Genomic DNA, 15,944 nt, shown 5'->3' on the forward strand with positions numbered 1-15,944 from the left:
TAAGAATGATCAAGAATGGCAGCATGACGCTGGGCATTTCTTGGGACTCAGTACATGAAATAGGGCTCAGAGGTCTCTTTCACTGCTGGGCTTTCCAGTGGGCATGAACACAGGGCTGTACAGTGAAGCTGCCCAACCCATGATTTAATGGGATTTACACCCGGTATTTATACCACATCTATCACGCTAATTGGGGAAATTTTTCCACTACTGAAGGAAAACAAACGTATCAGTTAAGAGTGAACCTGAACTTTCCCCAGCAACAAAGCCCGATTTTAGAGTACACTTAAACTGACAGGTGTGGCTGCCTGACACAGGGAAAGAAGCTGGGAATTGAGTTCTTAGCTTCATGAGAGAAGACTCCAGATTTTGAAAGGAGGACACAGAAGAAACAATCCCCTCCCTTGACCAAATGGCAACACTGTAATTGGTGTGCCCCAGGACACGGTCAGCCCTCTGGGCTGACAGGGCACACTGAAACCCACGTTCAACTTGCCGTCAATCAGAACCCCCAGGTCCCTTTCTGCAGGGCTGCTCTCCAGTCTCGTTCCCCAGTCTGTCCATACATCCAGAGTTGCCCCATCCCAGCTGCAGAATCTGCCGCTTGCCCCTGTTAAACTTCATATGGCTGGTGATTGCCCAGCTCTCTGATTTGTCTGTGCCTCTCTGCCTTCAAGGGACACAACAACTCCTCACAATTTAGTGTTCTCAATTCTTACCTTTTCTGTTCACAGCTAGAAACTACAAAGATTTCAGCAGCATGGTCTAGTAAGAAACAAATCCACATAGACTCTGAAAGTAAAGCAGACAAACTCAGTCAGCCAGGGATCCAGCTGAGCTCCAGCACTAATGTGCTTCTCAGACACTCCAGGAAATGGATGCACTTCGATTTCATGCATCAGTGTGAGGAAAATGGCATCTGAAGGCTGTAGTTAAAGAGCACACGTCCTGCTGAATTAACAGTTGACACAGCTGTAACACAATAGGACCATCAAGAAGAGAAGCTGAACTTCATTATTCAAATGTGCTGAGTGACACTTTCAACAAACAGGTTCTTTAAACAACATTTCTGCAGATTTTAATATACTGACACATGAAAACAGCAACTTCACTGGAAACAGTTTTCTTTTTAATTTTACCATAAAAATGCAAAATAAACTCTTTCACTGTAACATTATAGCTTTTAATATTCCTGAGCTGCATTTTAAAAGCAAAAGTATTCTTAAATGGATTTAACAAGAAACACTGCAGCCTTACTTTCCAACAACACAAGTAGAAATAATTTAGCAAGAAGGCCCCTTTTTCAAGACAATGTCTAGCTCTTTATGTACCTGAAAATATGTTTCAAGTATCCCTATGCCACCTGAAATAATTACAAAGCCAAATATGTCAACAAAATATGAGAACAACTTTCAACCATTTTACCACTGCTTGTTACTTCCTACACCAGTGTGTCTCTCTTACATGGAAAGTATGATTATACAAAGGCATTACATGCCAGAATAACTTGGGCCACAAAGCTTGGCATCATACAGACATATGAAGGAATCACAGCAGTTTAAAAGGTATCCTGCGTATCTTTATAGTCAGTTTTAAGAAAAATGTGAAAGTCCTGCTATCCACCTCAATCAATAAAAATCTACTTCGTTAAACATGATTTCACTGAATGCACCAGAAAACACTTTAAATCAAATCTGTATGTAATACTTTGTCACCTCTGAAGTTCCTATAACTGGCACCCACGTATTTCTTAAGCCAAATTAGGTGATACAGAGATAAAAACTAAATACGCTAAAATTAAGGTTTAGAAAACTGAAACAGGTTGACTTTTAGCACTTTAGGAACTTGAGCACAAGCACGGTGATTATAGCTACATTGTCATAGAAACCTAGAAAGAGACAACAAAGGAAGGAAGGTCAAAAAAATCTGGCATCTCTTTTCTTGATTTCAGGGACTAGATGCAAGCTAAAAATTGGTTAAAACAACTGTGTTTTCTATAGCAGTCACACCAATGAGGTCTCGTTTACAACCTTCTGGCCCTTTTGTCCTACCACAGCCTTTCAAAGGAGCCAAGGCCTCCACTACCCACTCCAAGTGCTCCTTTGCTTACTCAGTGATCACCTCCGGTGCCTTCGTCTCCTGCTCGCACTTCTGCGACTACGACTCCTTTCTCTCCTGTCCCGCCTACGTTCCCTACTGCGCGTTCTTCTGTAACGGGAACGCCTGGGGCTGGCACTTCTTCGACGAGGACTGCGGCTTCGGCGAGGGCTGTAACTTCTGCTGGAGCGTCTGTAATACCTCCTTTCTTTCCTGTGCTTTTCATCCTGGTAACTCACATCTCTTCTGTGTCTGCTGCTCTCTCGTCTACCCTTACTCTCATCACTGTTTATGCTGCTACATGAACGGCTCTTTCTTCTCCTTGGCTCTGTGCCACGTTTGTCCTGCTCACAGTGCAAGTCCTTCTTGCACGTGTTCTGGTCACAGCTAGAGAGGCTCTTCTGGTCCTGGTTATTGGCGGGAACACATGAAAGTACCCCCGAACCTCTTTTGTCAGAACACCTCTCAGAGTCTGTAGTATGGAGATTCTGACCTTCTTTGACATGAACTTTGTCATGAATGCTGCCATTTAAGTACTTGCATTGAGTGTTTACACTTTCAGGGGATGCTACTTCTATTTGAGAGCCAGGAGCCAGTTTGCCTGTGACAGCCTGTCCTGAGGTAGAAGTGATGCAGCTGGATGACACAGTGTGTGGAATGGCAGTAGGGCTTTTCAGCATGTCAGTCTGAGATGCTTTGGTTTCTTCTTTGCTTTGATTAACTGCATCCATTTTCTTGCTCAGAAGATTGTTCAGTAGTTTCTCCCTCAGTTCTTTTTCTTTTCTCTGCAAACCCAGTGCTCTCTCTTTTTCCTCTTCCACACGTTTAAGCTCAGCCTCCTGGAGCCTTCGTCTCTCTTCTAGCTGCTGAAGACAAATCTTTTCTTCATTCTGTTCTTGCTCCAAAAGCTTTACTGTCTGAAAGACAATCAAAGGGAAGGTAAGAGTAAACAAAAAATACCTGCTCGTTTCCAAGTTACAGCAACACAAAGGCAGCAATATGGCAAGAAAATAAAATCTAACAAACAGAACCATCCCAAAATAAAATCGTGTTTCCTTCTTAAAGGGGAAAAAAATCAAAACTAATCAAGCAACAAAACCCACTAATACAAAACTGCTGTAAGGTGAAACACTACTGGTCCACAATTCTTGAGTAGAAGCTTTGTCTTCATGGCTCCTTAATATAATGAAAGTAACACCATGTGAAATCTGCAATATTGAAATACATTTGTCAGGGTCAGGCTTCAGTCAAATTAAAAATGTTTTAAATTTTATTGAGAAGAACTTCTCTTAGATGATTGGCATTTGTGGTTCATAGATGACTTTACAATGAGTCCATACAAACAGCAAGTAATTAAATGGACAAAAATTATGTAGAAACTGATTGTCATTTTGTCAACCACTTTAAAAATTCATGATACTGGAAAAAGTTCAATCTTTATTCTGACCTAAGTCAAGTGGCTTAGTACAGACCTCAGAATTCTCTAAATGAAAGAAACACACTCTCTGTTTCATCAGACAACCTTTCTATCCCACAGCTACCAAGTTAAAAAGTCTGCGAAAGGCATTTCTCCCTTCTTCTAGTACATAACTGATTTGTACATAGCACTGTGAGTTCAAAAACACTCCTGAAGTGCACTGGAATCAAGAAAAAACCTGCGCTTTTCCACACAGCTTTTCGTTTCTACAGAAAATATTTCACATACAGTACACCCTAATAAGGTTTTATCCAAGTCTTAAGCTTCAGTGTTTCAGTGGAAAAACAAAAATACTGTTAGAGACAAGATCTAACATTTGAAACCTTTGCTGACAGTACTTTTCCTACAGAAGAAACATTCTGCACATTTCAAACACTGACTAATGAAAGTTCAATCTCTGAAACTGCAAAGAACAGAGAACAGAATCACTACAAGGCAGATGGGAAACAGCATCCAAACTGGAACTAGGGAAGGAGTCTTGCATCTTATCCTCTGTGGTTAGTTCACTTCATCATGCTCACACATTCTTTTTCTGGACTTAAGAAAACCCAACAATTAATTTACAGGTAAAAAATGCTATTCAGGACGATAGGTTCAAGTTCACTTTCCATTTACCTACAAGTGCATGTTTTACCAAGAGAGAAATACTGTTTCATTGAGCTTTTCTGAAATTTTGGTCTAAGGAATAGCAGCTGCAGAGGTAGTAAACCTGTTTAATGAACAGTGCTCCCCACCTCCTTTAAAGCCAGTAAAGGGCTTTGTTCTGCTGGGTTCTTCATTAGCTTGTGAAATAAATATTGAAGTTACCTTTGCTCTGCTTAGCAGTTCTGCAATTAATCTAATGGACTGAAGATTCCTCTGGGCTAACAGGAGCTTCCTTTCTTCTAGCTTTATCTTTTCTTGAAGTTTTCTCTGTTCTTCAGCTTGAAGCTTTTCAAGTTGCTTTTTGTTCCGTTGAACTTCACGATCTTTCTGTTTCTGCTCTCTCTTGCGCAACTTCTCTTCTCTTTTTCTCTCTCTCTCATATTCTTCAAGCTCTCTCTGCTTCCTAAAAAGAGACAAATATTTTTGCCTTTTCTAGGCCAAGTACAATTTCAAACTCCTACTCCATGTAAAATACATTTTATACTTCAAGTAAATTTGTTTCTAAATAAGTCATGTTGATTACTGCAGAACAAAAGTAGAAAACAGAATATTTTAACCCTTAGTTGTGACAGCAAACAGTCATATTCCGTCTATTTTTAAAAACAAGTTGGAATTCAAAGACAAAAATGGCTACAGCGAAGAATTATTTTTGAACTACTTTGACCAGAGACAATAACAATGCATGAGGCAGCTGGGCAGAGAATTACCATGGCAAGAAGAAAAATATCAAGCCAATGAATGTGTGCAGTGGTGGTGGGTTTTATTTCAGTGACTAGGACAAAATGGTAGCTTATGCTAAAGGCCAAGGGTTTCTGAAACTAGGTGTATAATGGCAAGATTTTTAGGAAATTAAGAATTTCGCAGTTTTAATATTTTGAATTGAACATAAGCATAAGTGGTAAACTAAATAACCACACTTGGTTTTAAGTACTTCACTTTAGCTACAGAAAACGTGTGTTTAATTATTTTCTATCTTTTGATGCATATCAGTTGATATGAGGGAGTAATTTTGTTATGCCTGATTGTTAAAAATATAACTGAACAATAAGGAATAAATACCTTTCTTCCTCTTTTTGTTTTTCCTCAGCTTCTTTCTCTTTACGTTTTTGTTCTTCTCTCTGCTTTTCAAGCTCTTGAAGCTTTTGCCTTTCAAGCTGACGCTTCTTAATTGATGCATCACTGAGGTGTTTTGTTGAGTCAAAAGAAACCTTTACATGATACAATTGAAAACAGTTTTAAGGAGACAGAAAAAAAAATTAAAAATTACAACCTGACAACCCCACACAATTTTAACTTAGACCTTGGTGTAAGTACAATCAGGTGCGTAAAACTTTTTTTCAAAACAAAGGGAACTTCTCTATGTGCACAGAGAAAGCTCCACCTCTTGTAACCAGGTAGCTGGGAACTAAACGTGTGCACACACAGCAAAATCAGATACCACTTTATACTTGTGTGTCTCACAACCAAAAATAAACCCCAGTGTGACTGAGGCTCTGTCTATCCAATGTTTTCAGTGGTTGAGACCCTGTTTGTCCCATGTGTCAGAACGGGCACATACAAAACTCTTAGCTAATGAATGCTGTTAGGGACTGTACAGCACTAGGTAGAAATAGTTTTAAGTAACAGCCTTCCTTTCTGTCTAAAACTGTGATACTTAAATTCAGCAGAAGAAATAGTTCTAAAACATTCAGCACCTGGTTTAAGCCTCCCCACCAGTTCTAAAACCCAAACTGAGGTACACTGGGCTTAAGATCCCAAGTCGTGGGAAGAGAAAGAAAAGAAAGACACACACATCTGAAAAATGAGACCTCAGAGGGGCTCAGCTTCCAGGATATGTGAACACACCTTGGTCACATCCAGCTGCGTGCTGGAACAGGACACCACCAGACACCATAGCCCCAGTGTCCTAATCTCCAATTCTGAGTGCAGGCAGGCAGGGATCTATAACACATTTCCGCAGACCCATGGTCATGAACCACAGGGCAGAGAACAAAGAGCACATCCTCTGCAGTTTAATCTACCCAAGCTCTATGCAAAATGATGTTTCACTAACAGACTAAAAGGACAAATAGGTACAAACAGACAAGGTGTTGTGACCTTGTATGACAGAGAGCTGCTGTCCTGACAGGGCAGCTGCCAGGAAGGCTTGATTCCTCTTGCACAGCCAAACTAAATTTGGGAACCCTGATCCCCTGCATGTAAATGACAGTTTGAATTTCACCAGGTCAAGGCACAATTTCTATCCCGCAAGTGAGAAGCTTTGATAACAAGATAAAAGATTAGAGTATTTTATTTACACTGACTAAACTACAATTTAAATAAGTATCTGCATGTTCCCAGATTGCACAAAGGAATACTCAAGCTTTTTTTTCTGAAATACACTCCCTGGTTTGATGAATGACTACTGGGCATACCAAAATACCTCCGCAAACATTTCACTCAACCAACACATAAATCCACAGACCACCTCCAAACAGAGTAAGTTTTCTTGAGGCCATGCTTTCAGAGATACTACCTCTGAACAGACTGCCTTGTTCCCTTCTGTCATAGCTGTAATTTCTAAGACAATGAGGTTACAGAAAATTACTTCTGGAAAACTCCGTAAGCAAACATTATGAAATAAGCATAGGGCATTCACAGGAAGCTGTGCTAGGAATGAAAATTATCATTTAAATTTTTGTGGGGCCTTCCTGTATGTAAGGTATGCTAATGATTAACTGTGTATTTCCCAGGCCATACAGGCCACATGATACTAAAACTTTCAGTTCTGACCCTTGACTGGTAGACCTAGTTCTTAATGCAGGGACCAAATACAGAGGCCGTGAAATTCTCCCCCAAAATGTCTCTCTGTAGTGAACACATGGAAGAATAAAGCACTTTACAGTTAAACTTCTGGTGAAATTTGTCTGAACTTTTTCAGAACTGGAATTTTAAGTGAAATCACGATTTATAAAAACATATTATTTTCTAAAAAATTTAGAAAATCGTGTTCATGAACTTGATCCTTCCATAAGCAGTTCTCATTTCTAGAATTGCCTTGTCAAGAAAAAAGCAAAAACCCACTCACTTTGCTCATGTAGTCTAACAACATATTTTTCTGCCAACATTTTCCTTTAAAAATTGTATTATGTCTGTCCCATAAAGCTACACTAGTGCCGCCAGTATCGCCTGTTGTCATCACTATGGTTTACAGATAAAGGTTTCAAGCACTATGGAAATAACATTTAGCTGTACTTGGGCTTTCATGTGGGTTCCCACACAAAAGGCTGCAGTCTCTCACCTTTATATTGCAAGCCACTGCTTTGCCATCATCGCCCTTGTACATCAGCTTCATCCCTCGCAGGGCATTCATGGCCTCGATGAATCCTGCGTACTCTCGGTACTGAACATATGCTTCAAAGTTTAAATGGCCTCCAAAACTGAAAGTGTGAAAATTCCTGCCAGTCATTTCTTCTCTGTAAGGGTCCAGCATGGGTATGTCCACATTACGGATTTCTCCAAATTTCTGGAAAACTTTTATAAGGACTTCTTCACTTGGCTTTTCCGAGCCAGTCTCCTTGGCTGCAAACCACTTACAAGGCAAGCCCTCCAAGTGAATAGTATCTGGCCTTTCCCCCGGCAAGGTTTCGTTCATATCTTTTGCATCACGGAAAAAAGAGTCCCAGTCATGTCTGGTAGGAAAGTCAATCTTGTATTCCGCAGCACGCACTTTTAAAATGTCAGAGAAGCCGCTCAGCTTTATTGTTTTGCCATCAAGGCATGCCAGAAAAGATTTAACCAAACTTTTGTTCTCGACCTCTCCTTCAAACCTAATGAAATCCATTGTGCTTTTAGAAATCCGCAGAGTGGAAAACTGATGAGTTTGCACCATCCCCTTCAATCTTTCCATCACTTCCCAGTTCGAAATGGATTTTCCTGGTTGCTTCAGCTGAGGAAGTGCCACACTGATGGTCATTTTGGTAATGGGTTTAAGGTATAACCCACAGGGAGCACAGAGCTCTACAGCTTCTGATGTATCATGAACTATTGTTGCAGCAGCCATAACAAAGAAAAAGCATAGGATAAAAAAATAAAAGATGCAAGTTTAAGTTGCAGGCCAACAGTAGTCAAATAAAATAGCCCTTATCCATAAATAATTTAATTCTTTGGCGATTTAACCATTCCCAAGTTAAAACGATGTCTCTTAACACAAGAGTGAATTAGATAACTACAACCGAGTAGTACAAACATCTTAAATTACTTTACAACCACTAGAACCTGTAAGTAATTAAACCTCTGTAACGCCTCTGAATAGAAAACAAGAAGCTGATGACAATCTTAGGAATACATGAAGTTGGTATGTGATGGCTCAGAAAGCAGCTACCCTTTCTCAGGAGGGAAGGGACTGGCGGCGCGATGTCACACCGCTCCCAAATCTACTTAACAACCAGTGAACCCCAGCAGGCTGGCGCCGAGGCGGATCTCACGTTCTCCGGAAGGAAGACCTCGAAGGTGTCTGCAACGAAAGAAAAGCGCCCCTTTTATTTAAAAGCCCGAAGCCCCACCGCCCCTCCCTGCCGGCAGCGCCGAGCAGCCTCCGCAGGGCAAGGCTGGGCAGCACCGCGAACCACACCGGAGCCAGCGGCCACCGCCGGCAGCTGCCCCCGGCGGGCGGAGCCCGGGCGGCGGGGGACACGCCGGGAAGACGCCAGCAGGGAAAGCGGCCCTCGCCGATGCCAGGGTGACCCGCACCCCCCGCCGTCGGCTCCTACGCGTCCCCTGGCAGGCAGAGCCCCGCTCTGCGTCCCTCGCTCCCGCTCCCCGGACGGGACTCCCCGCGCCCGCCTCACCCGCAGCCGCCGGGACGCGTCACCCCGCGTGCGCCGCCGCTTCCGCTTCCGCTTCCGCGCGGCGCGAGGCCCCGGCCTACGGGAGCGCCTCGCGGCGGCGTGACGGCGCCGCCTGGCGGCGGGGCGGGAGGCGGCGGGTCCGGGGCGCGGGGCCTCCGGGGCGCCGGGGAGCTGCGGCCGCAGGGACACCGCCGTGCGCTGCCCGAGCGGACAGCCGGCATCTCGGGACAGCTGGGGCACGGCAGGGCAGCTTCCCCCTTTCACAGAATCACTTAGGTGGGAAAAGAACCTCTGAGTCATCCAGTCCAACCTGTGACTGTACACCACCACGGTAATAGACCATGCCACGTCCAGCCTTTCCTTAAACAGCTCCAGGGACAGTGACTGCACTGTTTCCCTGGGCAGTCCCTGCCAATATCTAATCACCCTTTATGTGAAGGAATTCCTTCTAATATCCAACCTAAACCTTCCGTGGCACATCTTGAGGCCTTTCCCTCTTGTCCTGTCGCTGGTTGCCTGGGAGAAGAGACCGACCCCCACCTGGCTACAGCCTCCTTTCAGGTGGTTGTAGAGAGTGATAAGGTCACCCCCGACCCTCCTCCAGGCTGAACAGCCCCAGCTCCCTCAGCCGCTCCTCACAGGACATGCACAGCACAGGACATGCGCTCCATAGGACATGCTTTCCCCCTGTCAGTCCAGGACGCAAGGGCACAGCCAAGGCCACTCTGCCCCTGGAAGGCAGAGCAGGGGTGACTGTGGTCACCTGCCCCTGCTCCACCATTTTAAAACAGGCACCAGGTCTAGCCTTGGATAGACTTCCACCATTTGAGAAACTGTGAGTGCAGTAACCTTCAGCAGCAGGCTGGATATCAATAATGGCTTTGAAGCACCATTGACCTCCGTGCAGGAGGTCACCATCAATCCAGCAGCTGCAGCAAGACTGCAGCTGTTGCACAGAGGTGCTATTTCACACCGCAGACGCTGGTAACTGCTGGCCCTACTCTGTTTCTGTTATGGTTATGTAGTGCTATAAACACAGAATCAGGAGCTACTGCTACCATACAACATTTTGAAACAGCGTGGGTTTTATATTCTGAGAGTCCCTGCATGTCTTGCCTTCTACAAACTTGCCCTGGGGAGCACATGAAGCTAAGCCAGATATGTTCCAGATATGTTTTGAATCCTGTGCATAATGATAGCCCCACTGCTCAAGACTGAGCCAGAAATCAATATTCTGTATTTTAAACTCAAGGACTAGAACAATGCTCTGAAAAGTTACAAAATACCAGCATTGAGGTTACTCGTGACAGGACATCAGCCGCAACTTTAAAAATTATCACAGACTATTTTTCTGATATACTTGAAAGAATGGTTATAAGTATTATATTTAATGATATCGTAAGATAAATGGGCAAGAAGAGGTATTGATAATGTACACAACTTTTAAAAGATGTAATCAAGCATCAATACTGCAGTATAGAGAGGGTAAACTATCTCTGCTGAAATGAACTCCTTTGCGTTGGGCAGATATGTTATTCTCATTTTTATTTTTTTTGGTGAAATATCTAAATGGGTAAATAAAATGTCTCCCTTTGGCTTTCAGAGTCTGAAGTGAAGGTCAGTAAAGCAAGGATATGACACCAGCGAGGCAGAAGGATGAACCAGCATAAACATCAGTGAGGGACAGTATCTGAGTGCAACTGTGCATGTAAATCTGTTTTTACTGTAAGACATTTATTTTCCCCAACTCTGCCAAATACATTGCGCTATTGACCTTAAAAACCATCTATCATGTCTAAAAGCTTGTACCTTTTTTTCTGAATTCAGTAGATAGTCTTATGGGAGATCTCACTTCTACCTATGAACTTTCTCATCTGTACCTTCAGTAGTTAAAACACCAAATCCCACAAAAGTTCACTAGAGGGAGTGCTTGTTACTTACATATATAAAAGAGATCTGTTTATAAACACAATTAAAATAGGCTATAAACAGCAGATACTAGGTTTTGTATTCATGCCAGAATACAGATTGGAAGAGGCTGTAATCCTCCCAACTACACACGGTCCTATCTGTGTACTTCTGCTCTTCCTGAAATGCACCGTTTTCTTGAACTTAGTGGTCTTTTGCAGAAATGCATGCAAGATGTTACGTGGGTGTTTACATAACATGAAACAACAACCCAGTATAATTCCATTTCCTTACTCTCCATCTTCCTTCCTCTCCAAAACACACCAAAGAAGAAGAAGAAGAAAACTTATTCTTAGTGTAAAACTTAGCTGTATCTTTTGGAGAATGATTTATCTCCTGTGTTTATCTAAATCTTTTCTACTACTCCAGAAATTCTCCTGGTACATATCTTTTTAGAAACAGAGTATGTGGCACCCTGTAGTTCCTTTGCATATGATTTTTATTTTCTGTTGTCACTGAACAGAGGATATCTCTTTATTCTCTCCCACAGAGGGAAAACTGAATGATTCACTGTGCAGTTGAACGGTTTATAAATGGAATTTGAAAGTGGAGGCAGAAGCACAGAAGAATCTCTCAGATGAAAAGATTGCATAACTGTTGAAGAGCCATTACAATGCTGGTTTTAGGCTCTAAATAGCCTTTCCCCACAAAGCAAAATTAATCCCTGAAGTGGGTAGGTAGAGAGGAATGAACCTGAAATATATTGGTTTATTTTCCATGGTAAGAAACAGCTCCACAAATAATTCCATTTCCTTCCATTAGCTCTGCTCTTTATTGTTTGGATTTTTCTGTGTGTCAGTGAAGTTTGTGGGTGTGACAGATCATCTGCCTTGGAAACAACACACAACATTAGAAGTAATACATATGCTAATGTAGGGCAACTTCAATTAACTAGAATTAATAATCACTTCCTAGGCCTGATTCTCTACAGGTCTGGCTACTGCATTCTGCTCAAAGCAATAGAATATGAAAATACACAGATCCAGTTTTACGCTCTCTGACTCAGCCTTATGGCAGAGAATTAGCCTTGTTAGCACTGTGTAGGATGCAGACCAGATAATTTTCTACTAATTTATCCCTCTGCCCATGCCCACTGCCATCTATCTCACACTAAACAGAAATGGCAACATTTCTGCTTTTTGCTTTCATCGAGAATTGGCATCTGTTGTGGTATTGGTTTATGAACCAATTTATGGTCAAACTGTAGTATGCTGTAGCCTATAAAACATAAAAATTAGGTTTAATTGCCAAGACACATTGTACTGTACTTGTTAGCACAATGTGTTTTTTAAAAAGTTTTAGTACTCTGCTGTCAGATGCATTACTGGTTATTTTGGTTTTTACACAGGCATCCATGAGATGCTTTCCCATACTGGCAGATTTCAAAAACTATCACTTAAAATAAATCAAAAAGTAAAAGATCTAGATTTTTTTTCCTATTTTTTTTCCATTATCTGTTTAGGGGAAAATATTTGAATGGAATTGAAATTAACACTTGAAAATTAAGTATTTCCTCCACAGTATTACATTTTACAGGTTGATACCAATCATGAAAGCATCTCATGTTTTTTATGTGCACTTTTTAAGTCCAAAAATTTTCTTAATAATTTATGGAGTGAAAAGCAAGAGCTGTTGGCCTTTCTGAAGCAGAAGAGAGCAGTGGGTCAATAACACTAACCTTCCTCAGCAGTAGATTTCTCGTGACAGATTCTGGAAGATTCATTGCTAGTGCAACTGTTGACACCCTAAAGAGTTTGGTTTTTTAAAGAGGTAAAACTGCATTACTACAATTGAAGAATTACAATTCTGAGGAAGACAAGATCTTTTAAGCAGACAAGATCCCCTCTGTAGGTTCAGCCTGCCCTGCCCACTATAAGTTTCACCTAATCCAGAAAGACCAGAGATATTTTGGTAGATCTGACATAAGTATAAATGACTGGTATCAATTCCATGTTTCAGCAGCAATGTCTATAGCCCAGCCTTGCTTCCCAACACACTCATCAGGGATGTCAGTGGAATCAGTGGCAGAATGCTCTGCTGTATTTTCACTCTTTTTGCTCCTGGCAACCTTTTTTTCATTTTCCAGGGCCTGATTGGGAAATCTGAAAAGCTAAACAAAGGAAGGATGACCCAGCCAGGTCACATTTGATTTGCACATAACACTGCTCTTTTCATGCAGACAGGTACTGTCAATATGTTCCAGAGTGTGCTGCCAGGGCTCATTAATTACATCTTTAAAAATGTCTTCTAGTCATTCCTATTACCAGATATTGAGTTTATACTAAGATGCAGATTAAGAGAGCTGAAATAATCATTAGGTAGCCCAAATCTATGACAAAGTTTTATCAAAGTTTGTTTCTGGCCCATGGTATATGTATATGTATACGTATATGTATATGTATACATACTTCTATACCCATCACTATACATCAATCTATTTATACAAACATTCATATATATATATGTATATGTAAACTGATTTTCTCCTAAGGTCCTTCTGCAGATGACAGAGACACTCAAGTTTGTGTAGGGAGAGTCCTCAGGTGTCTGGTGATTCTGTGCTAGAGAATGACAAGTCACCCAAGATTAATTTGCAAATATTCTCCTCCCTTCCCTCCCCAGGTATATCAGCAGTTAAAGACACAATTTAGGTATAAAAAAAAGACTGGGTTGTCAGAATGAAATTCTGAAAGTCATGTAGATGCTTCATACTACTAATATTGGAGAGCAAACAGCTTCCAGCCAGAGACTGAAAGCTTCCAAAAAGATTAGGTTGTTGAACTTTGAACTTGCCACAAATGAGCAGATATTCAGGTACTGTTGCCTGTTGTGTCACCTGGAAGCAGGAGAAAATATAAAAGTAAGGAGACATGAGGCTGGTTTAGTGACATCAGCTTTAGGTGTAGTGTAGTTTGTTTTGACCTGCACCACAGGAAAGTCTGACCCATATCTGTGTAGAATTTACTTATTCTGTCCACATCTAGACACTCACATAAATCCTGAGAGTTTCCAGTATTATGGCTGCAACACCCACAACATCACTGTAAGTGAGCTATTTTTCCTAACAGCGCAATGACTGGATGGAATAAGCATTTTTTTCATTATTTCTATTTAACCTGCACTTCTCTATTCTGTTGGCAGTAATATTATAGGCATGATGGGAAGAGAAGACAGAGGGAGAAGGGAGGTTGCCATATATTTCATTTCTTTGGGCAGTAGTTATCTCTGATATAATGACAGTCCTGTTTCAAGGATAAAGTGACAGTTTTCCGCAAGCGGGCAGAGAATAAAAAGACTTTATCAAGTAATTTTAAGTATAAAAGAAGTAATTAATTCTAACTTAACAGTGTATTTTCAGCTACTTACACTACAGTTTAATTGTTGTCTTACTTCTAATTTGGTATGAAATAACCACATGCTGCAAGCTTTGCACCAAAGGAAAAGTTATTTAGGTTGGTGCAAGGGGACCTAACTATGAGTCATAAGGTATGATTTAGAAAGGGAAAATGTCATGACTGCAAGATCCTTTGACCTATAAAAAGGGAAAGACATCATGACAGCCAGGTGGTTTTATCTGAAAGACTTTGTGGGCAAAGCTGCAAAGCCTAAAAACTTTTTGTCTTTAGCTTCAATTTCCTGCTTTAGCCTTTACTGGTAAGCATACATGGGTATGTCCACTGGATTTCAGTGATATTTCTCTGTCTTCACAAGCTTGCTAGTATTCCAGAGAACTTTTTACCTCTTTTAGAAAGCTTTTGCTTAATGAGCTGAGGGATGGCATTTTTTAATGTTTCTTTCCTTCTATCCTTGCACCAGGGTCAGGGCAACTCCAAGCACAAATATATGCTGTGCAGAGAATTGATTGAGAGCACTCTTGAGGAGGACTTGGGGGTGCTGGTGGATGAGAGGCTGGACATGGCCTGGCAATGTGAGTTTGCAGCCCAGAAAGCCAAACATGTCCTGGGCTGCATCCAAAGCAGCATGGCCAGCAGGGCAAGGGAGGAGATTCTGCCCCTCTACTCCACTCCCATGAGATCCCCCACAGAATATTGCATCCAGCTCTGCAGCCCTCAGCACAGGAAAGACATGGATCCATGGAATGGGTCCAAAGGTGGGCCATGAAGATGATCAGAATGCTGCAGCACCTCTCCCGTGAGAGCAGGCTGAAAGAGTTGGAGTTGTTCAGCCTGAAGAAGAAAAGGCTCTGGGGAGACCTTATAGCACCATCTAAAGGGGGCCAACATGAGAGGTGGAGAGGGACTTTGTACAGGGGCATGTAGTGATAGTTCAAGGGGGAATGGCTTTAAACTGAAAGAGCATAGGTTTAAATTAGGTATAAGGAAGAAATTCTTCGCTGTAAGGGGAATGAGGCACTGAAATAGGTTGTCCAGAGAAGCTGTGGATGCCCCATCCCTTGGAATGTTCCACCACCAAGGCCAGGAGGGATGGGGCTTTGAACACCCTGGCCTAGTGGAAGGTGTCCCTGCCTACGGCAGCAGGTTGGAACTAGGTGGTCTTTAAGGTCCCTTCCTACCCAAACCATTCTGTGATCCTATGATGTGTTTAAATATTTTACATATATATGGCGCAATGGCCAAAACATTGTATATTGTGGATTATGGTATTATAAGAGGACTTAAATTCTATGACAGTGATTATCTTCAACTTTATCACCCTTCCCTACAGAGCTGGACTACCCCAATTTTCTTTACAAATATGGGTATCGCTCCTGTGATCTCAATCGGTTTTTCAGGGACCATGGCTCTTTTTAAGCAAGCTCTTCTCATCAGAAGATTGCAGGGAAGTATAGTTTTAGGCAAACAATTGCAGTTGCCCTGACTCTCGGCTCATCTCCTTTTTTGCACTCAGCTTTCTTTCACTGGCATTCTGGCATGTTCTTACTAAAATAGTGAGTTTAGGGATATGGC

The 15,944-nt window shown here is 41.9% G+C and overlaps 1 protein-coding gene across 1 annotated transcript; it reads right to left on the reverse strand.

Moving 5' to 3' along the window:
* Positions 1-1,107: 1,107 nt before the first annotated feature.
* On the reverse strand, positions 1,108-8,932 carry AKAP17A (A-kinase anchoring protein 17A). The gene is made up of 4 exons (XM_048324133.1): positions 7,500-8,932; positions 5,279-5,427; positions 4,382-4,622; positions 1,108-3,014 (listed from the first exon to the last, which is right to left on the reverse strand). Exons 1-4 carry the CDS (start codon positions 8,259-8,261, stop codon positions 2,118-2,120), a joined length of 2,049 nt encoding a protein of 682 aa, XP_048180090.1. The 5' UTR covers positions 8,262-8,932; the 3' UTR covers positions 1,108-2,117.
* Positions 8,933-15,944: the final 7,012 nt, after the last annotated feature.

This window comes from Corvus hawaiiensis, chromosome 2 (genome assembly GCF_020740725.1).
Source record: "Corvus hawaiiensis isolate bCorHaw1 chromosome 2, bCorHaw1.pri.cur, whole genome shotgun sequence".
NCBI lineage: Eukaryota > Metazoa > Chordata > Aves > Passeriformes > Corvidae > Corvus > Corvus hawaiiensis.